The sequence below is a fragment of the Lissotriton helveticus genome, chromosome 4_1 (assembly GCF_964261635.1).
Source record: "Lissotriton helveticus chromosome 4_1, aLisHel1.1, whole genome shotgun sequence".
Classification (NCBI taxonomy): domain Eukaryota; kingdom Metazoa; phylum Chordata; class Amphibia; order Caudata; family Salamandridae; genus Lissotriton; species Lissotriton helveticus.
The window spans coordinates 1,838,270,256-1,838,291,991 of NC_136063.1; the positions used below are offsets into that span (position 1 = coordinate 1,838,270,256).

The 21,736-nt window shown below is 45.0% G+C and overlaps 1 protein-coding gene across 2 annotated transcripts in view; it reads left to right on the plus strand.

Moving 5' to 3' along the window:
- RPS6KA6 (ribosomal protein S6 kinase A6) overlaps nucleotides 1-21,736 on the plus strand; it is a 499,939-nt gene that overhangs the window by 135,826 nt on the left and 342,377 nt on the right. For both annotated transcript variants that reach the window (XM_078688489.1, XM_078688488.1), the window contains 2 exons: nucleotides 3,056-3,115; nucleotides 15,321-15,437. In XM_078688489.1, coding sequence (XP_078544615.1) covers nucleotides 3,056-3,115; nucleotides 15,321-15,437 — 177 coding nt within the window. The remainder of the gene's footprint in view (nucleotides 1-3,055; nucleotides 3,116-15,320; nucleotides 15,438-21,736) is intronic.

A 21,736-nucleotide genomic window follows, 5' to 3' on the forward strand; every position in this document is an offset into this window, starting at 1 on the left:
ATTTATTGTCTGTGTCTATTAATCGTTTTACAACATGGCCCCATTGATGTTTACATGCCTATTGTAATGTACCATCTTCGAGCAGCTGGGTTGGTTACAGGGGCTGGAGAGGGCATAGGAAGCCTGTTTTTATTAAGTAAAGTGGGACAGCGTTGTGGCTTTGAAGTTAAGCCTCTGGATTTTTGTATGACAGGCTGCTTTCTAGAGAAGTTGCATTAAGGACCTGAAGAGATCATCAAAGGGCGGCGTGGAACCGGGTGGTGCCCTGTACTGAAAGACATAAGCTTGGTGTGTTCAAGGACATCCTGTGAAGTGTAAAAGGGGATTGGCAAGTAGCCCTAAAATACCACATGTAGGCACACCTCAGACAAGCAAATGCCGCACATAACCTAACTGATAACGTGGCAGATGTGCAAAAATTGGCTTTGTCATTGTTTATTTTCTTCTCCTTTTGTCAAGTCCGAAGTAAGTAATAATAATAATAATATAGCTATTTATAGAGTGCAAAACAGCTACCTCCCAAAGGAGGTGTCCCGGCGCTATAACAGCAAGTGGCAGCGAAATTTCAAATATATGGGACAGAGGCCATGGAACGACCAAAACTCCAGAGTTAGGGCTTTAAATTTAGTTCTATTGGCCACCGGTAGCCAATGCAGTTCCTTAATATGCGGGGAGATGTGCTGACGCATGGGCACGCGTCTAATCAATCGCGCCGCCGCATTTTTAACCAATTGTAGTCTTTTAAGTATGTAGGCAGGTAGGCCCAGATAAAGGCCATTCGCGCAGTCCAGCCTGGACGTCACAGTTGTATGAACTACGGTACAACAGCAGTTTTCTGGTAGCAGATGTAAAAATTTCTTCATGTACCTCAATTTACCAAAACAGGAGGATGTTTCTTGCTGAATATGGGAGGAAAAAGACAGATAAGCCTCCCATTGTACTCCTAGATTTTTAACAGCACATGCTGGGGTTTTTCCTGCGGCCACCACAGGTCCGGGTCTGGAGGCTTGTTGGCCCCAAAAAACATAACTTCTGTCTTTTCAGCATCTAATTAATTTTTTTTTATTTTTTTTAATTTTATTTGTAGTCCTCATATCACCGTAAGCATCTGCCATCGTTACATGTAAGACCCTGTTGATCCTGGGCGCCCTGGGTCCATGTTTCTGCATTCGCTTTCGGCCCCACCAGGCCAGCATCTTTATACGAGGCGTGGTGTAATCATCAGACCAAAAATTAGATCAGCCTTAGTTCCTTACCCCAGAAAACCAAGGGCGACCAGATGTTTCCCTCGCTAGGATCAAGTCTTGCCATATTCAAAGCCACCCGGACCCACTTCTCATATGAGGGGGGGCGAGATCTTTACATAATATGCAGATTTCTCGTCGGGCCAGCAGGATCAGGCATAGGAAGAGGCCCGTATGTCGTCTCGATTCAAAGTTCATGATGCCTGGGCCCAAACCAAATATAACTAGCTGTAGATCTAGAGTGATTTCCACCCCAAAAATACCCATCAATGCCATCCCTATATTACACCAGTAGCCCTTTAACTGAGTGCACTCTTAAAACATGTGCAGGTCATCTGCTTCTATCAAGCCACATTTGGGACATCTAGGAGGTGGACCCGGGGTAAACTTGACTATTTTTTGGGGGGTATAGTACAACCTGTTAATGGTGTAGAAGTGTTTTTTTTTTTAAAGAGAAGCAGGCTTAACAAATTTATACATGTTTTTAAGAGACAGGAAGTAGAGCTCTGAGGAGCTATTCTCTAGTGTAGATGACCTCCAAACTGTGTGTGATGATGGTAGTTCAGTATCTTCCCTATCTAATAGGCTACCATACCATAGCCCTATTTCTTTCTTCATTGGGGCTATGTTTTGGAACTTTAACTCCACCTCATAGTTTTCACCTGTATTTTCCTTTTCTGCTTCATACCATGAACATAGTTGTCAAAATTTAAAAGCATTTAATTTAAATGTATTATTATTCATCCAAGCTGCCACATCTTTGAGGCAATTCTTGAAGCCTTTAAAGGAATCAGCCGTCTGGTTTTTAAAAGGGAACACCCGCTGGGTGTCGTCGGCATAATCTATTGCCTTGACCCCACAGTTGGCAATAAGTGAAAACAGGGGGGCCAAATAGATGTTGAACAGCAGTGGGCTTAAAGCTGATCCTTGGGGCACCCCACACTACAAGTGCTTCGGCTCAGACTGATAAGGTTGTAGAGCCACCCTTTGAGTCCACTTGTGGAGGAATTACCTCACCCGCTCCAGGGTGGTTTCCCCAATGCCGAAGTCATGAAGGCGTCGAACCAAAATATCATGATCTACCCTATCAAATGCGGATGATAGATCCAGGAGTACCTGTATAGCTGATGCCCCTACCGCTTCCCTCACTGATTCAGCCACCTCTACCATGGCTGTCTCCGTACTAAAGCCGGCACAAAAGCCACATTGAGTATCTTGTAAAATATTATTGCTCTCAGAAAATTTAGCCAATTGACACTGGACCACCTTTTCCAACATCTTGGCTGGTGCCGGCAGTAGCGAAATAGGTCTATAGTTAGAAAATACCCCAGCATCAAAATTGGTTTTTTTCTTCAAAGGCAGAAGTGTGGCATGCTTCCATAAATCTGGGAAGGTGCCTGAACCAATAGAGGAGTTCCATATGTTTAGTAAAATATGAACGGCGGAGGGAGCTACTTCCTTCCATATTTTGGGGGTGCAAGAGTTCCCTGGGGCACCTGACCTGCACTTCAGCAACTCAGCCAATGCTTCCTGTTGAGAAATAGGGGCAAAACAGGATAGCAAGGTATGCTGATTTGTTCCCCATGCTTGTGATAGGTAGGCAACTGAAAGCAAAAATAAGCTGACGGTTTGGTAAAGAAGTTGAGAACTGACCAATTGTATCTAATTTGAAGTATTTTTGGAATGCTGCTCTCTCTTTGAAATTCAATTTTCACTCGATTTATGGAACTTTGTTTATTTTCTAAATTGCCCAGTTTTTCTTTGACAAATTTCCCAGTCTTACTTTTTAACTTGTTGATGTTTTTTTTCAGTTGAATGGCCTTCAAATGATTGACGAGCCAATGGAAGAAGGGGATTCATATACCTACCAAGTAAGTGTTTATTGATCGGTAATCTGCTCATACTGTTCTTTCTTATCAAATTGACAGGCATTCAGTTGCTTTTTTAATACAGAAGTAGTTATTACACATAGAAGCTATCAACATCTGTCAATCAGAGTTCTTCTCCATGTAGAATTGAATAAGTGACATTGAATCCAATGTCCTCATATATTATTGCTTTTTTAGTCTCTAGCTCAGATGTGCTTCATACAATGTATCCTCCTACAGAGTGTTTTATTACATGTATGACATGTGTCCGATGAGAAAGCCATGAAAATAGAAGTACTTCTACTTTTTGTTATTAGAGACCTCAAAGTTTCGATTAAAATGTCATCCTTTAAAATTACATTTAAAGCAACCACTTTGAAATCTGTATTCTAGTTGGGAAAGGTCTATCCAATAATTATGCAGCAAAAGATGTTAACATATGGGAAAACAAACCTTTCTTGACGAGTCACGCTACTTTAGTTTTATCACGCATTAGATATTTTTTTTTTTTAAAGGTGCGATGATAAATGTATGTGGTTAAAAACACTCATCAGAAAGCACACCTAATTTTCGGGCTTACTCCTAGGCGTCCCTGGGAACATGGCTAGTTAAACGGATCCAAGGCGTTTCTGGTAGCTCTACCTTAATTAATATGTATTTTGACTTATTTCTTTTTCGACTTTATTTTGCTAAACCTAGTCAACATCTTAAATGTAAGATTTTAGATATACGTTGGCACAACATAATTTCCTGATTTGTTTAAGGTTTCCAGGGTGTCTGTATAATATAAATCTAAACATTGCCTCTCTTTGCCAAGGCCCCCTCCATTGGCTAGTGTTACCTCGACTGCTGCGGGCCCACTCCCGGCTGTCGCTGTCAGGCGGTGCGGAGCGCGCTGTCAACCCCTCTGCTGCTACCCACTCGCCTGGACGTGTCTGCACCTTAGTGGAGTCTACCGTCAATCATCAGCCACCACCACCGAGTGGCGCCTGACTCCTGCATTGGCCTAGCTATCGTCCGTGGTGGGGATTAGCGGTCCATTTTCCTGGGGCCCTTCATCTCTGGCTCACTGACGCTCCTCCTGGGGCCGGGATGGGGCACCATCTTTCACTGACTGTGGCATCGAACTATGCCCCGGGGGGGGTGGGGGGGAGGGCCCCTGGATGTGTACTGGTTTACCTCGGAAGTTCGCGGAGACCTGAGGGGCCCGGCCTGAACGCCCGGGCCAGAGTATCAAAGGTCTCTGTGTCTGGGCCCCCCCATTCCTCTCTGGGATTGCTGATCGCCCCCTGGCCACGCAGTAGCCGGACTACACCCTCGGTGACGATGGGCAAAAATCCTGCCCTGCAGACCCCCACCCCTCAAACCCAAACAAAAATGACCCATACACCACGAATGACCCGGATCCTGGAGGGGGGCATCCAATACTCCTTCCCCCGCCGGAGGTGACCTCCCCACTATCCTCCAAGCAATTGGCGCATTGCAGGCCTCGGTCGAAAACAAGATTGGCAAGGTGAGGGTGGATGTAGCCCTGATTCGTCAGGACCTGCGTAATGCCACAGCCCGAATTTCAGAAGCAGAATCGCGTAACTCCACGTCTGAGGAAGACATAGGCCAACTCAAGACCCAAGTAGCTCGTCTCCAGACTCAAACCGCGGAACTCCACGTTGGCCCAAGGACGCCGAAAACCGGTCGAGCACGATCATCCTGCGCCTCAGGATTTCCTGAGGGGGCTGAACAGGGCAGTGCGCACATGTTTGTGGAGACCTGGGTATGATCCTGGATGCCCAAAGAGTCCCCCTCCCCCTGGTTCGCAATCAAACGTGCCCTTCGGTCCTTGACCGCCCTCCGCCCGGGGTCCCTGCCCGGCCCATTATTCTGAGGGTCCTCAATTTCCGGGACAGGGACGCCATCCTTAGGGCGGAAAGGACAGAGTGTCCACTGATGTTCCAAAACAGCAAGATCATGGTCTTCCCAGACTATACGAGGGAGGTACACCCCAACGTCAAACATATGACGGTGTTAAACAGAAGCTCCATAACCTGGGTCTTCAATATGGTCTCCTTTTACCGGCCCGGCTCAGAGTTGTTTTTCAAGATAAGACACTCTTCTTTGATAGCCCCCTGGAGGCCTAGACCTGGCTCACGGAGGAGCACCCCCTCCAGACCTGGCTTGTCTTCTCCCCGGCCCGACGAGAGCCTACGCTGCCTCAACCAACCCTGCCCAGGCCCCAGAGGCGCCACACTAGGTCCCGCAAAAGGGTGAATGCTGCGATGCAGCCTCCCGCTCACCTGGTGCAGTGAGCCATCTGCCCTTTCCCCATGCATTGTCTCAGCGATCTGCAACTCCCAGCTCGACTGGCTCCCTGATTGATCTGAGCCGCATCCAAGACCCCTCCGAGACACTGCGCCCTACCATATCCGACTCAGACTTGCCGAGGAGCCCCGAACTTTGTGGAACCAGGGGCGACGATGGAGACATGAACTCAGGGACCCAAAGACATGGGATCCACACACCTCTTCTCACATTGCTCCTACAGCTGAGGTCACTATCATATCCGTACACATGGACAGGTTCATCTCCGCCGAGTCCATGTTCTGCTAACTGTTTTACCTTAGCGCCCAGACTTACTCGTATTCCTTTGTTGCTTAATTGTTTTAACTATTCTTACAGCTGCTAACAATTCTCACATCCGCCTACATGGAGAGGTCCATCTCTGCTACGTTCATGTTCCGCTAACCGTTTTAGTTTAGCACTCAGACTTATTTGCGTTGCTGTTTTTGTTGTTTTCCTTTTCAGGGCGACAGATGCTTCATTTTAAGAAGTGTAGGGTGGGGGGTGTTGGGTGGCTAGGGAGGGTGGGCAGACAGTTGTCTCCCGAATGTTTATTGTTTTTGCCACCTACGGGCCGCTGTTCTTTGGTTCTCTTGGCAGCTTTCTGTGCACAGACGCCACTGATGATGACATGAGACTTATCAAACCGTACGGACTTCAACCCCGTGCCCCGGTTATGGGATGTTATCTCCCCTGGGACCAGGGTCTACCTGCACTGTCCCCCACACACACTACCCTTTCCAAAGATGTCCACCTTAAGTAGACCCCTCCACATTTTGTCGTGGAACGTCAATGGGCTACTAGACCGTATTAGACGAACTGCTGTTCTTTGCAGTGCCCAACGCCACGCGCCTGATATCTTTTTTCTACAGGAAACGCATCTTCTGGGAACTCATTACACCTTCCTTGCCCGCTATGGGTTCGACAGTGTCTGGCATTCTGGTTTCACACAGGACTCCTGGGGGGTGGTCGTATTGATTCATAAGGGTCTCCCCTTTACCTTGACACAGCTGAGACGGGCACACAAGGCCGCTATGTGTCCCTGACCGGCAAGATAGAGGTGCATCTTATCAATCTCTTGTTTGTATATATTTCCCCCGCCACAATGCCCTCTGCACTTCGACGCCTCACGCTCGGAATCTCCACCTTCACTCAGGGACTGACGGTCATTGGGGGCGGCTTTAACGCTGTTATGCAACCTCCTCGCAACATGACAGGCGCTCCCTCTTCGTCCTGTCTAGCCTCTGCTAAGCGCCTTTCTGATTGGTCCTCCGCCCTGGGTCTCTGTGACGCTTGGAGGGTGTGGAATTAATACACCCACACTTTGGGTGTATTGATTCCACACCCCCTTGGGTGGCTGGGGGCTTAGTCCACGCGAAGCGCACGGATCAGGCCACCCGCTTTGCACAGCCAACCTTTACGCAGTCCCCGCCTCCCGCAGCCTCCCTGGCTGCATTGTTGTCAGAGACAGGGACCCAACTGCCCCCTCTTCCCCAGAAGGTCTCTGAGAGGAGATACATGGGGCCCTTTCGCTCCTGCATTCCGGTAAGATGCCGGGGCTGGATGGCTACCCCCAGGAATACTACACGACCTACCGCAACATGTTGGTCCCGCATTTAGTGGCATTGTTTCAACATGTGGTGGACATGGGGTCCTTTCCCCCGGAAACGGATGTGGCCACTATTGTAGTCCTCCCAAAGACACAGCCGCCCTTCCTTGCCTGTGCGGACTACCGCCTTATTTCCCTCATCAACACTGAGGTGAAAATCTTTGCCACTGCCTTGGCTCAACGTCTCTGCCCCCACTTGCATGACTTGGTCCACCCAGACCAATGTGGTTTCATGCCTGTCCGGGGTACCCGGCACTGTATACACTGCCTTCACCTCGCCCTCACACACCGCCACCATCTCACTCCGTATTTGGCTCTGCTCTTCATTGACTCTAAAAAAGCATTTGATCCTTTTGACTGGAGCTATCTAGAGGATGTACTGGAGGTGTTGGGGTTTGTCTTTCCCTTCAGGCTCCTCTTCCGTGTTTTATACTCCAGTCTTACAGCGAGGGTCTTAATTAACGGTGTGCTTTTGGAGACATTCCCCATTCAGATGGGCACTCGCCAAGGCTGCCCGCTCTCTCCTCTTATTTGCACTAGCGATGGAGCCCCTGGCCTCTCTCATACGTCAGGATCCCTGCATCCGAGGTTGGGCTTGGGACCCCTTTGGGTTCGGCAAGGTCGCCCTTTACATTCACGACGTCCTCCTCTTGCTGTCGGACCCTGAATACTCCGGCCGACGATGCCTGGACGCCCTCTCCACCTTTAAAAGGGTTTCGGGCCTTCGGCTCAATCCGGCGAAGTCCACTCTGGTTCCCCTCCACCCGTCATGTGCCTCCTTCGATGGGCAAATGACCCGTCCCCTGCGTATGCAGTCTTTCAAGTATCTGGGGGTTTGAGTCGCCCTGCTTCCAGAACTCGAATGGGCCCTGATTATTACGCCCCTGGTCACCAAGGCCAAGGCAGACCTCAGGAGATGGCAATCCCTCCCTCTTAACCCCCCTTGCCAGAAATTCCCTTTTTAAAATGATGGTTCTCCCCCGTTTTTTATATATTCTACAAAATATTATCTTTCACCTCCCGGGGAGTTGCTTTCGTGAGATTGACGGTATCCTCACCCGGTTCTTGTGGGGGGTGGGAGACTGCGAATGTCTCTGGCACACTGCCGCACACCTCCTTCACCTTTACTATCTGGCCACGAGACTCACCGTGGTTCATGACTGGTTCGCGGGCGGCTGGACCGATCCGGCGTACCATGTGAAACTCCGATCGATGAACTTCCCGGAACTCCAGGCCTACTTGTATAGGGCCCCTATACTGCATGCCCCCCCCCCCCCATCACTAAGACGATTCTCTTGGCTTGGCGCACTATGCTGCACCACACAAAATGGGACGGGAAACTTACCAGACAGATGACCCTGTGGTGTGGCACTTGGCTGCGAGAGGCTTTGTCTCTCTGGGACTTCCGTCGGTGGGACCACATTGGGATCTCGCTTCTTGGAGATGTCTGGGTGGGGGAACACATCAGAACCTTTGCGGACTTGCAGTAGCGCTATTCCTTCCACTCCTCCCAATTTTATAAATATTTACAACTTCGGCTTGCCCTCTGGGTGCACATTCCGTCCCCCACCTTCCTCCCTGACTTTAGTCCCCTCGAGGCCCAAGTGATGATGGGGAACCTGGGTAGAAGGGGGGGTGTTAAGGATTTATCACTCCCTTGTGAAAAATGGCCCGCAACCCTAGATTTGTTGCGTGCCCGCTGGGAGGGTTGGCTGGGCCCCCTAGAGGATGTGGACCGGAGAGATGCTCTAATGGCCCCCAAGACCTTGACACCCTCCTCCAAGTTGCATCTACTTGACACCCTCCTCCAAGTTGCATCTAGTCCAACTCTACTACCTACATATTGCATACCTCACCCCTGCGCGTCTATACAGCGCCCGTTTGCGACCCTCCCCGACCTGCACGGGATGCAACCACGCTCCTCCGGATTTTTATCACATGATCTGGCAATGCCCTGTCCTTGAACCATTCTGGGCAGGAGTGGAACTGGAACTCAAACTGACCCTGGGATGCACGGTTCCCCATGACCCATTGCATTTGGTTCTGGGTGTGTTTGATGGCCTGGACCGCTCCCAGGCCGATAAGTGATTCCTTCGAATAGCGGTGGCGGTGGCGAAGCGAGATATAATGGCACTCTGGTCTCAGGCCGAGTCCCCTACATCTACGGAAAAGGAGAAGAGGGGTAGACTGGTGTGGAACTCAAGAGGAATCCCTCTTTGAAGCTCGGGATGCCCCGAACTTTTTGAAAAGATTTGGGGTAAATGGTTCAACCTAGCATCCTAAGGGGTGTGTGCGTTTTTATGATTAATGATAACCTCATGCAAGATTATAACCTGAAGAATGATTTACAAGTTTCTGTCATCTCTCGTACGGCTGTATATTATCCAGATATTGTGCTTGATCTCGCTGCCAATGTAAATTTGTGGTTTGTCTCAAATTCAATAAACTTGATTATCAAAAAAAATCTAAACATTGGCTATATTGTAAGTGAATTCTTAAGACATTTTATTTTTACAAGTGGCTGAAGCGTTTGCAATTCCCTACCACAACTTTCTCAGAGATCTCCAAATGTGTACTTCTCTCCTTGGTAAGCCACAGATGAGTCCCCAGATCCGTCCTGAAATCCTCTGTATTACTCTTGCAAACCCCTCCAAATATTTTGAAGCCATACTAAGCTTCTTTTGTTATCTCAGAGCAGCAAAATTTGCAGTGGTCATAATATGGTGAGATTGTTTTTTTACGAGATCAGTCAAACGTGTTTCGTGGATTGTACCAGATACACTGAATTTCAATGATGTCCAAGTATATGATGCATCCGTATCGGGTATTTTTTTACTTTAATATTACACTCAATAAAATATTTAAATGAAATGAACACCTTGGTACAGATGATATGTGTCCTAGTTACCACGCAATAGCTGCAGATTGGTTGCATGTGTTTTCACAGGATACTAACTTGAAATCTAATTAGAATATGGCCTGTATCCGAATATCTGCTCCTTTGGTTTTCTCTATAGTGTGTAATATGTTGCACTCACTGCCAACATCAAGGATAACTTTAAAGATCTGGTGGTTATTATACCATGCCTGCAGATCATCAATAAATAGGTATAGGAAATACTGGAAATCTTTCACTTTGGAGAATTGTTTTTTAAATACACTAAAAAGAAAGATTAATTACTGCACATGAATATTTGACCAATTTCGGTTCATTAACATGTCCGACAAGACCTTCTTCCTTTTCATTTGTTCACCTTTTCTGGGATATGCTTTGAGGGTTTTGGTTGACTTTTTTTTCTGACTTATTGAATTATAATTTGTAATGTTTGTTTTTGGATTGGAATTTGTGATTTTGTATTTAGCCATTCTGTTTAATGTATCAATGTCCATGCATTACTGCAAATAAAAAACAATTAAAGCAACAGAAGTATTTATTTGAAATCTCTCCATTCAAACATTCATTTGGAAGCAGACCGTTAGCTTAGCTCATTAACCAGCATTTTTTTCACAACGACTAAACAGAAAATATTCTACTCTTTAATCTTTGGAGTGCAAGAGGACTCCACAAAAGCCAGATTATTTCAAGTTACATAAGTAATGGTAATGTCCCCATATTATCTATGTTATCATTTCTTAATTCTAATATGTTGGAGTAGTCTGACAGATTTATATAAGCACTTTATGGTGGTGTAAAACATATCTTAAAGCCAAGGTTAAATTGAATACAGCCTATATCTGTTACAAATCGTCTTCTCTCTGAACAAAATAGATACTTCATTATCTATAAGAAATTCAGATATTAATGCACAACCACTCTTTAAATAAGAGGATTCACCACTTTAAATAAAAGGATTTACCATTACTGATGGCATTGTACAGCAATAGCGGAGTGTACAACTACATTGTTTTTAAGTAGCCTTCTTAGCAGTTTTTCCTGTAGTTTTCTCTCTGGTCCTAGCTGTTGCACCCTGCTTATGCTCACTGAGCATGATTTCAGACACATGAGCGATATATAAGATTTTTACCTTCCAAATGTAGAGTCCAGTTGGGGACATCTGGTTATTTTTCCATCTGATGTTTAGCTGCCAGGCCAGTACAAAATGTGTACAGTGGCATTAATCTTTAACTCTTGCCTCTACTAGAAGCTAACAGAGAGCTTCTCTGTCCCTTGAGATGTAATTGCAAATTACAAAATTTTGTGCAGGAATGCATTGTATAATTTGTTTTCAACAAGCTGAGAAAAATAATGGCCTGTGCCACTTACTGCACTTGATCCTACATTGAGAGCTACCCTCCATTTATGCCTTATAATTTGCGTTTAATGTTTTATCCAACAGATTGTGCAATGTCTACCTTGAGGAAATATATGGCAAATGGCCGAGCAAAGGGGAAATAATATCGCCAAGCTGGCCAGGAGTCAGGGAAGACATACTAGTACATTTCACCCCAGGCTATATTAGTAGAGTAATAGCTGGTCTAAACTTAACTCGAGCTGCCGGCCCAGATAACCTACCAGCAATTATTATAAAAAGTAATCCAGACTGATGGGCTGAGTTTTTTTCAAATATGTTTCAGGGGATATTAAAGACAGGTATAATGCCAGAAAGTTGGAAAGGGGCTATTGTTAGACCGATACACAAAAAAGGAGATGTAAACTCCCCAAAAAACTGCCGCCTAATAAATCTCCTTGACATTGGAGAAAAGGTATTCTCCAAAGTAATCCTAGGCCTGCTAAAGGACTGGGCAGAGGATAACCAGTTAGAACAGGGTGGGTTCAAAGAAGGGCATTTGACGGTGGACCACTGTTTTGCTCTCTGGGCCATCGCGCGGAAGTCGATAGAACAGAGGGGTAATTTATTCTGCTGTTTCGTGGACTTCCGCGCGGCTTTCGATCTTGTGAGTAGGGAGCAGCTATGGTCAACCCTGGAAGGATACAATCTACATGGTGATCTATTGGCCATTATAAAAGCCTTACACACTGAAAACTGGGCTCAGATAATCTTGGATGAGGAGGGTGGATTGTCTGGGAGGATCCAGATTGGAAATGGCTTGAGGCAGGGGTGAGTACTTGCCCCTCTGCTTTTTTTCCTGTTTGTGGCCGATCTACCAGCAAAACTAAGAGAGGTTAAAGGGGCTAGTCCAAAATTGGGAGGTAACCATGTTTCCTGCCTATTATACGCAGATGATCTAGTGATTATGGACCTGACGCAGATAGGTCTCCAGAGAAAATTAAACATGTTCAACGAATATTGCCTAAATAAAAAGTTAACAGTGAACATGGAAAAGACCAAAATGTTATGCTTCGGTAGGAGTAAAACTAGGTTCCCTTGGTGTCTGGGCACAAATTTACTCAAGAGGGTGAACGAATACATAAACCTAGAAATATGGTTTATGAGTAACCTTAAATGGTATACCCATCTGGAGGCTCTTAAAATAAGGGCATCTGCCTCTGTGAAGGGACTAAAAAGATTTAATAGTGTTTATGGAGAAAACTCAGATAGGCCGGTCATAAAAGCCTATCTAGCAATGGTCCCTCCCCAATTCCTGTACGGGGCAGAAGTGCTTTACTTAAGTGGAAAAAAAGGTTGGGATAAAGAGGAGGGAAATATCCTAAAAAGCTTGTTCTCACTGCCAAAATCCTCTATAATACAAGCTGCAAGACTCGAGTTGGGAACTACCTCCTGGGCAGTAACTGCCTGTATGGCACTAATTTGCTTTTGGCAGCGCCTAGGGTCTGGAGAGCGCCTAAATATTTCCCAGTGGTGCAAAAGTGAAATCGTCACTAGTGAACTGTCCTGGGCGAAAGAAACATAAGCCGCATTAAGTGAAGCATATGGAGTGTTGGGTTTAAAACTATGCCCGTAACTGGGTCATCCAAGTATAGGTAAGAAAGAACTAAGGACATTGGGAGCTGAGACTTCCCGCACATATGATAGAGAGTATCTCTCGCGGAAAGTTTTGGTGTCGCATATGACCTTGGCTTGGGAATCTAACCAACAGTATCCCTATCTGGATAGATTGCCGAGCTACCACCTAAGACGGGAGGTACTAAAAGTGCGAATGGGGATAAACCCCTGCTACGGGAATAATGAGGTCAAAAATGTTATGTTGAATAGTAATGGTACCTGTACTTGCGCGTTAGGTACTCATTGTGATATTGTACACATTTTACTAGATTGTATGAAGTTTTTAGACTTTAGAAAAGAGATTTTATGCCTGATTTTTAAAAAATACACGATTAGAAATAGGATGCAAGCTGCTAGCCTTCTAGTTGAAATGACGAACCTAGACATTGCTTGTGCTATGGGGAAATTTATGAGTAAAGTCAGGGTTTTACCTCAAGTGTACAGAGTAAATATCCATACTGATCACTTGGGGTAGGAAGAGTCTGTGCATGTAAAGGGTAATGGTACGGCATGGAATCTCTTGGAAGGACTTGATGCAGATGAAAGAATTACCTGTCCTAATCATTTGTAGGTGGACATTTGCATCTTGAATGAAGGAAATGGGTATTTTATGTTATGTACATATGCCATGTTTTTAATACGATTTTGTTTGTTTTAATAGCATTTTATATACAGGGTATACTTTTATGGTTGTAATTAACCAAATAAAGTTTTCTTACTGACTGACCGTAAAAGGCCTTTGAACTATGTCTAGTCCCCACCCGCATATCTCTCTTCTTTTCATTTTAAACTAAAAGGAGTTGTTCCTCCAGGATTGCATCTCTAATATGAGGTTGGTGTTGTAATTGGAAGAACAGGTCTTCAGGTAAGGTAGGAGTTCTTTATTCCGTGTTAGGCCCTTAGGTTACAGTCTTTAGGAATCCATTCTTCCTATAACTCTAACCAACTACTTGCCTTCAGTCAGCATACAGGCCCCAACATTCCATCCATTATCTCATTCTCACAGCATCCACGCACAACATTCTACCCAATATCCACTTATCCCATACATACACAGATACTTCACTACATTATCCTCTTTAATTATTCACAGGCGAAACATCACACACATGCACAGTTCCTGGCTAATTACATGAGGTCCTGCAGTCGGGAAGTAGTTATTAGGGTCCACATGGTTCAAGCTATAATTTGAGAAAGGTCTAGCTTTTTGGGGGGACACATGACAATCCCCTTCTAATAGCCATGCAGGGGCATAGCTCTATGGGGATTTGGTGGTATCATTTACTTTAGGTGGGTTTGATGATCTCTGTGACAGGGGTTAATTAATATTGGACAGTCCTATAAAGTTTTATTTCAGGATGCACAGAGTTAAACAAAATCATGCATGTGCTTTTTTGTAGGTATTTGGAGAGAACATTTAGCAATTGACCTTTGTGCACCACTCCTTATGTTATTAATTTTGTTTTGAAAGCGGTGTGCAATATAATTTCTTAGTTTTTGATAGTATGTCAGTCCGGCATCATGGGACGAGGGCTGTGACAAGTGGTTCACAATTTCTGTAGCAAATAGGTTCCAAATATTTAGTTCGTTTTGCAATTGACTACCCAGTTTTACTAGTTTTAATGTGTGTGATTCTCACTGCTTGAGACTCACTCGTGGTAATTGTATTGCAAGCGATAACTGTTGGTTGGGGTCTGCCTTTGAAGGCTGTGCAGCTGTGTGGGCTCTGGGCGCTTGCACATGAACACCTGTGCAGAAGCATGTGTGACACTACCATCTTGCACAGCCTGGTATTTGCGCATAAGTAGCATGTAGCAGAAGGGATTCTTCAGGTATTGATACTGACATTCCTACTGTAGGTCTACAGTCCTTACTGACGGTCTGTGGTGCTTGTAAAGAAGAACATTATCGTTGCATCCTTGGTCTTGGAATAGTAATTGTTTCTTAGTGGACTCATATGTACATAGTAAGGGGTTTATTGTGAAGCACTGAAGTACACAGCTTCTTTGGCAAGCAGCAGAAATGTGTGGCTTGCAGCTATTCAGCTTGAATGTGTAGAGACCATATTATAGGTATATTCAATTCTTGGGTACTAAAGTCCTCAATTCCCTTCACATACCAGTGGCTTCAGATGCAAAAGAAATCTGCACTGTCATTTAACTGTACCATCCTTAAAATTATTTCAATAATGAATATTCCTCTGACATGCAAATTCAATTCTACAGTACCTCATTTGAATCTTTGGTTTGCTGCATTGAAAATATGGGCTTGTAGTTCTGTTTTTATTTTTAGACACTTTAGCTAAAGGTGCAAAATAGGAACTGTAGACCCTGTATTGTAACTGGGGTTCTCTTTTCAGGATGAAGGAAATATTGAAGAGATTCCTATTACTCACCTTGTGAAAGAAGGATGTGAAAAGGCAGACCCAGCACAGTTCGAGCTACTCAAGGTTCTTGGTCAAGGATCGTTTGGAAAGGTAAAAATGGGTACAATGCATTACTCCAGTCTTTAATACCTGCAATCATTTGTGGTTTGTTAATTTTGGAGCAGAGAAAGTAGTTATGGTGAACTTTGTGATCCCACTTTGTTTGCATTATCATTTATGCATTGGGTGACTCATGCTGTAGGATGCAGTCATAATCTAATAATGGTCTGTGCCTACAAAAAAATATAATTTGATCTTTTTAACTTATACATTATTCTTGGCATTATAAAATATTATCAATACTTTGCCAAATATGAATTAGTCTGGTGGGGAGTGGAAAATATTTATCTTTAGTTAATGGCCGCGATCTTGAGTAACTCGAGAAAGTAGAATATGTGTACTCTTTGGATGTGAAAAGATCAGTTTGGAGGTTTAAGAATAACTAAATGTCTAATGAAATTTACCACCAATGGGGTCCATTCAATAAGGTGACCTCTTATTCTTAAAATAAGTTACATTTGATGCTAGTTGGTAATACCCCAAGTCATGTACGTAGTGTACAACTACTGTATTTCAAATAGTGTAATATTCAGTTACTAATTAACCCCCAAACAGTAAGAATTTAATTTAAAGCCAGTTTTATTTGCAATTCATACACAAGGCTGCAGGTTAGAAACAGGGTTTATTGAATGCACTATAAAGACCAAATAAACCTATTCAGAAGAAAGTATAATATGAGAGATATTGTATTTCTATAGCAAATCTGACCTGTTTATAGAAGTATCTTCTTTCATGCCCACATGTAATCTTTCCGAATCTTAATATGCAACACATATGAATTTAGTGGTGGCTATAGTTGGGTAGCTTCAAGCTGTGGAGGTTAATATTGCCGTTTGCTTCAAGCTTCAATGCGATTGGACTTGTGTTCCGGATTGAAGGCTATTAGTTTGAGTAATGGCTGCATGTCATTTGTAGCCCCCTCAGAACTTGGGTGAATCGGAGGTCTCACAAAGCGGGTATGGAAATGCAAAGGATAGTATGGTTAACTGGCTTAATATGAGGCTTTGTTAGCAGCAGCTCTTGCAATGCTATCCAGTAAAGCATTGGCAAATGGAACTGCAATTGGAATCATGACCTGTTGGATTGCAAGAGACCGGCTATGTTTATGAATGGCAGGATGAAGTGGTGTTAGTCAGTAGCCCTGCCGCTGAAGGTTCGCTAAAGGTGGAAATAATGCCCTTGAGGTAGCAAAAGATAGAGAAATAATTTCTGAGATGAGCTGAACGAGCATTCAAGAGTGTTGATGTAGGCGTAAGCAGTTTGCATCAGCCTTAGACAATGAAGCATGGCCCTCTTAGTATGCTTTGCTTTGTTTTCCAAGCACAGTTAGATCTCTCTCATTGGCTCGTATTAGGAATTTTAGAGGGTATTGGTCCTGGTATGTGTTGAAAAGTATAAGCGATCAAGGTAAAGCCCTAACATATTCAAAATCAATTCTAATTAGTTGACTGAGTGCAGCGGAATCAATGTGTTCAGACCAAACCTTTTATGTAATTCCAGTCCAGTTTTTTGTCTCTTGCGTAGCCTTTTGGTAGGATGTATTGATGTTGTCCAGTGCTCTTCACCTCCAGGTGCCTGAGGTCCATTTTGGTGTTGGTTACCATGGTTTCTGTACCTCTCGTAGGTCAGAGTCTTTATTGAGGCTAATGTGAACTGTATTTTGTTACTCGTGTGCTTGCATTTTTCTTGCCACTTTATTTAGTAGTATTTTATTGAAATTGGATGCGTTTGAAATGCACCTGTTTGTGTCAAGCACTGTAGTGTTTAGTAACTTCAGGAGAGGAGTCATTAGAGCATGGGACATTGATAGGTTTGAAATACCCCTCACTGTGTCTAACACTGCAATGCTAAGTTATATCAGGAGAGGAATGATTACAACATCTGTATGTGTCCCGTCTTTACCCCCTTAAATATTGACTCATTGGTAATACTCTTAATATAAGTGGCAAGAACTGGGAAAATGCATTGAGGAATAAAGATGCATAAGAGACCGCGGATACGTTTGAGATTTTGTTTTTCTGTGTCCACTTCCTAACTTCTCATTAGAAAGGTTTGAAGTTGTTAGAGGAAGCATCCTTTTTTCAGAGATGCGAGGTACAGAGGATTCTGTTGAGTTATTTTCAATGCTCACCATAATTTTTTATTACGTTAGATTTAAAAAAATGTGTAAAAGGTTTTCACTATGTTGTGTATTTCACATCAGTGTGTTTTGTAGGTACTGAGTGTTTAGCTCATGAAGATGCCCTTTTCCTTGATTAGTTATTTTTTGATGTGTTTAACATAGTATTTGTTTCTCTTATACCTTTTTTGTAACATAATCCATGCATCACACCTTATGTTCATTACTGTAGGAACATTACCATATTCATTTCAGATTTTTCCTAGTTTTATGGCAACGAAGTCCTACTTGTCCGATTTTTCTTGTTTTGATCTTTCCTTCAATGTGGGTTGGTAAGACTGTGTACTATATGTATTGTGGTGTAGTTCCTATAAACCTATATAGGATCTGCAGGTTTAGACAACATAGACTGTGAGACTTTGGTCCAGACTCATTCCAGACACCCCCACCGGGTAGGTTTTCCTGTATACCTAGCTAGCTCACAGAGCCACTGTAAACTCCGCTTACCAAGGAGAGAATGGTTCCTAGCAACTATCGAACTTGACAACTTTGTCCCATCAGGGATCTTTGAAATAGTATAGTAGTTTTCGCTCAGTCATGCAGGAACCTCAGCATCTCGCGTCAGCGTGTCAGCATGGAAGCCTTTCGCCGCTGCCTGCCTTGGCAAAAATATGGTGTATATATACCCAAAAGGTACCCTCAGGGGATTCTACCTTGCTGTGTCGTGTCAGCTGAGGATGACGGAATGGATGACCCTTATATATAGTTATTATGCTGAAGATGGTAATCCTGCTGCACTTCAGAGAATCTGCATGCATAATTAATGAGACTACTTTTTGGGGAAAACCACACATTTTACGCAGTGCTTAACGAGGTAAAAGGTCAATACCAAAACCCTTATATAGTGTTATGGTACGGTAAATGTAGGTGAAGGGTCAAGAGACTACTCAGGCCTATATTGGGGTACCCTTTGAAACATAAAACCCACTCCTCATCCGACTGGACGACATACTAAAATGGTAATGCCCTTCTAAACAAGCATAAAACATTGTTAACAAATGTGTTAAAAAGCTTCTAAAAAATCTTTTTCAAAATAAACTCTAAAAGTCTTTTAAATTATGTTCATATATATAGTGTGAGCCACTGAGTATGTCTAAAAGACATGGAGCTCAGTTATAGAAAAGAAAAATTTTGTTTTAAAATACCAAATGTAGTTGTTTTGAAAAAGGCCGAATTCTTCCCAGCACACTGAGAGCCACATTTGTATGTGTCCTGTGTGGGAGAAACAACATCACTGCTGCTTGCCTTCGCACATCACTGTCCCTGTAACAACTCACAGATCAGATCAAGTGAGCACAGAGGATCTTCCTCCTTTCCCACAGCCCATGCTGTGGAAGCTTTGCTTATATCCAAAGCCTGTGTGCCTGTAGTAGAGCCAGTATCTGGGCCAACAGGAGCTGAAACGTCCCATGGTGGCTCTAAGAATGCTGACATCAACATTGGAATACGATGGGGACACTACAGTACGTGGGCCGTTAACGGGTCCAGCAATGCATCCACGTCCGGTGGCCAATCGATGGACGTGTTAGACAGAGGTCCAACACGCATTCATAGCTGCAGAACAAGCCGCGGAGGACAGGCAGATCACCGTCAATCCAGACTGTCCGAAAAGATCGGGACCAAGACTCGCTTAGCTCCCAAAGTCGAGGCGATCACGGTAACGCCGCTCCAAGAGCGTTTTTTTCCATTTCTTTGGTGACTGGGACGTCTATTGTGTAGCGCACAAATTAAAATCAGTATTCCCAAGCTGGAGGGAGTTTGGGGATCAAGGCGGCTGCAGTGTAAACGGCCGCCGGTCTCCAGTCATCTTTTTTGAATGACACAATGAGCTGGGCTCCCCTCACCCCTATGCCTCCCCCTCCTCCATACCTCAGTCTTCTGTCCGATGGCGTTGCTTTGACTCGCTTCTACACCCTGCAGGAGTGCAAGGAAGCACGAGTGGTGCCGCGTTTTCCCCTCAATGGTGCTGGGGGCGTATCGTCATCATCCACAAATCCACCCTTTGCCTGAGCACACTCCCCGACGAGCCCACAGCCCTGATGGAACACCTTCACTTCAAGAAACTGCCCACCACTACCTCCATCCTCTGAGGAACCCACATCTACCGACCCCTTTGACCCCGCAGACCATTAGCCAACTCCATCACGGACATCATCTCCTCACAACAGGAAACTCCATCAACTTCAGCCACACCACCGGACTCCCATGGACTCACCATCGATGCATCCACTTCACCTTCAGAACACCCACCACCCATAGACATCAGCACCCGCTCCAATGAAGAAACTGGACCAGAATTACTGACGAACAGGTAACCTCACTCAGCACTCCAACCATCGCGAATGACGACAACCCCAACACTGCAGCCCGAACCCTGCACAGATGGATCTCTGACAGCGCCAACACCGAGCCCCCTCAAGAAAAACAACAACACCCATGCCAAGAAAGCCAGATGGTTTACCACCTAACTTCGAGAGTCCTGACGCACTTGCCGCCGCTTTGCAAAGACCTGGAGAAACACCAAATCTCCAGAAGCCCAAAACAACTTCAGAGACACCACCAACGCCCACCACCAACCCATCCGAGAAACAAGAATAAATGCGATTGAAGACAGAATCTCCACTCATGGACACAACTTCAAAGAACTCTTCAACATCATCAAGGAGTTCGCACAACCCTCCAGCGAGTCTACCGACATCCCCCCTCACAAGAACTCTGTGAAAAACTCAGCACCTTCTTCCACCAAAAAATCAAAAGCTTCTACGACAATTTCGACAAAGGCAACCAACACACTGAACCCTCACCGACCACCCCCGACACCCTGAAGCCAACGATCCACAACTGGACAGCCCTCCCCACCGAAAACGCTCTAAAGACGATGAAGTCAATCCACTCCGGAGCCCCCACGGATCCCTGCCCCCACCACATCTTCAACAGAGCCGCCGGCACCATCGCACCCATGCTCTGCCACACCAATAACCGCTCCCTGGCGACCGCATCCTTCCCCGACGACTGGAAATACGCTGAGGTCAACCACCTCCTGAAGAAACCCTCGGCGGACCCCACCGACCTAAAAAAAACTACAGACCCATCTCCCTTCTCCCGTTCTCAGCAAACGTTATCAAGAAAGCCATCAATAACCAACTCGCCACATTTATCGAAGAGCACAACATCCTCGACTGCTCTCAATCCGGCTTCAGAGAAAACCACAGTATGGAAACCGCCCTCCTCGCTGCAACAGATGACAACCGCACCATACTGGACAAAGAAGAAACAGCAGCCCTCATCCTCCTCGACCTCTCTGCAGCATTCGACACAGTCACTCACTGCACCCTAATACGCAGACTCCACGACGCAGGAATCCAAGACAAGGCCCTCGAATGGATCCGGTCTTTCCTCTCTGGCAGAACGCAGTGGGTCAGACTCCCCCCTTTCCTCTCGGACCCTACACCTACCACTTGCGGAGTCCCCCAGGGTTCCTACCTCAGCCCGATGCTCTTCAACGTCTACATGGCTCCGCTCCCCCACACCCCCATTGTCAGAACCTACAGACTCAACTTTGTGTCATACGCAGACGACGCCCAACGCATCCTCTCCCTTTCCTCTTCCTATCTTGAGCTATTTGGAAAAGAGCGTTGCTCATATCTGCCTAATACAGGAGACTCATCTAGATACCCCAGAAGGCAATAAGGTATTTTCCAAATGTTGATGAATAGATCATTTTGTGGTTTTGGAACAGTCTGCACATTGTAGGGGAGTTGCGATTTTTAATTAAGAAAGGAGCCGGTTGTGTTATTAAGGACTCTAAGTCTGATAAATCTGGGAGGTGGCTGATAGCCACTTTAGACTTTGGGGGCAGAGGGGGTAGAATTGGTCTGCGTGGTTTTTTATGGGCCTAATAGTGACGACCCCTCTCATTTATCTAATCTAGAATGGAATCTAATGGAGGTCACTGCCCCTATTATTATGGGGGGAGATTTTAATGTCTTTCTGCACCCTGTTGAGGATAGATCCAACAATGGTCGTTATGATAAAACCCCTCGAGTTAGGAAGACGCTAAAAAACATCCTGCTAGATTTGGGTTTGTTGGACATCAGGAGACATAAGATGG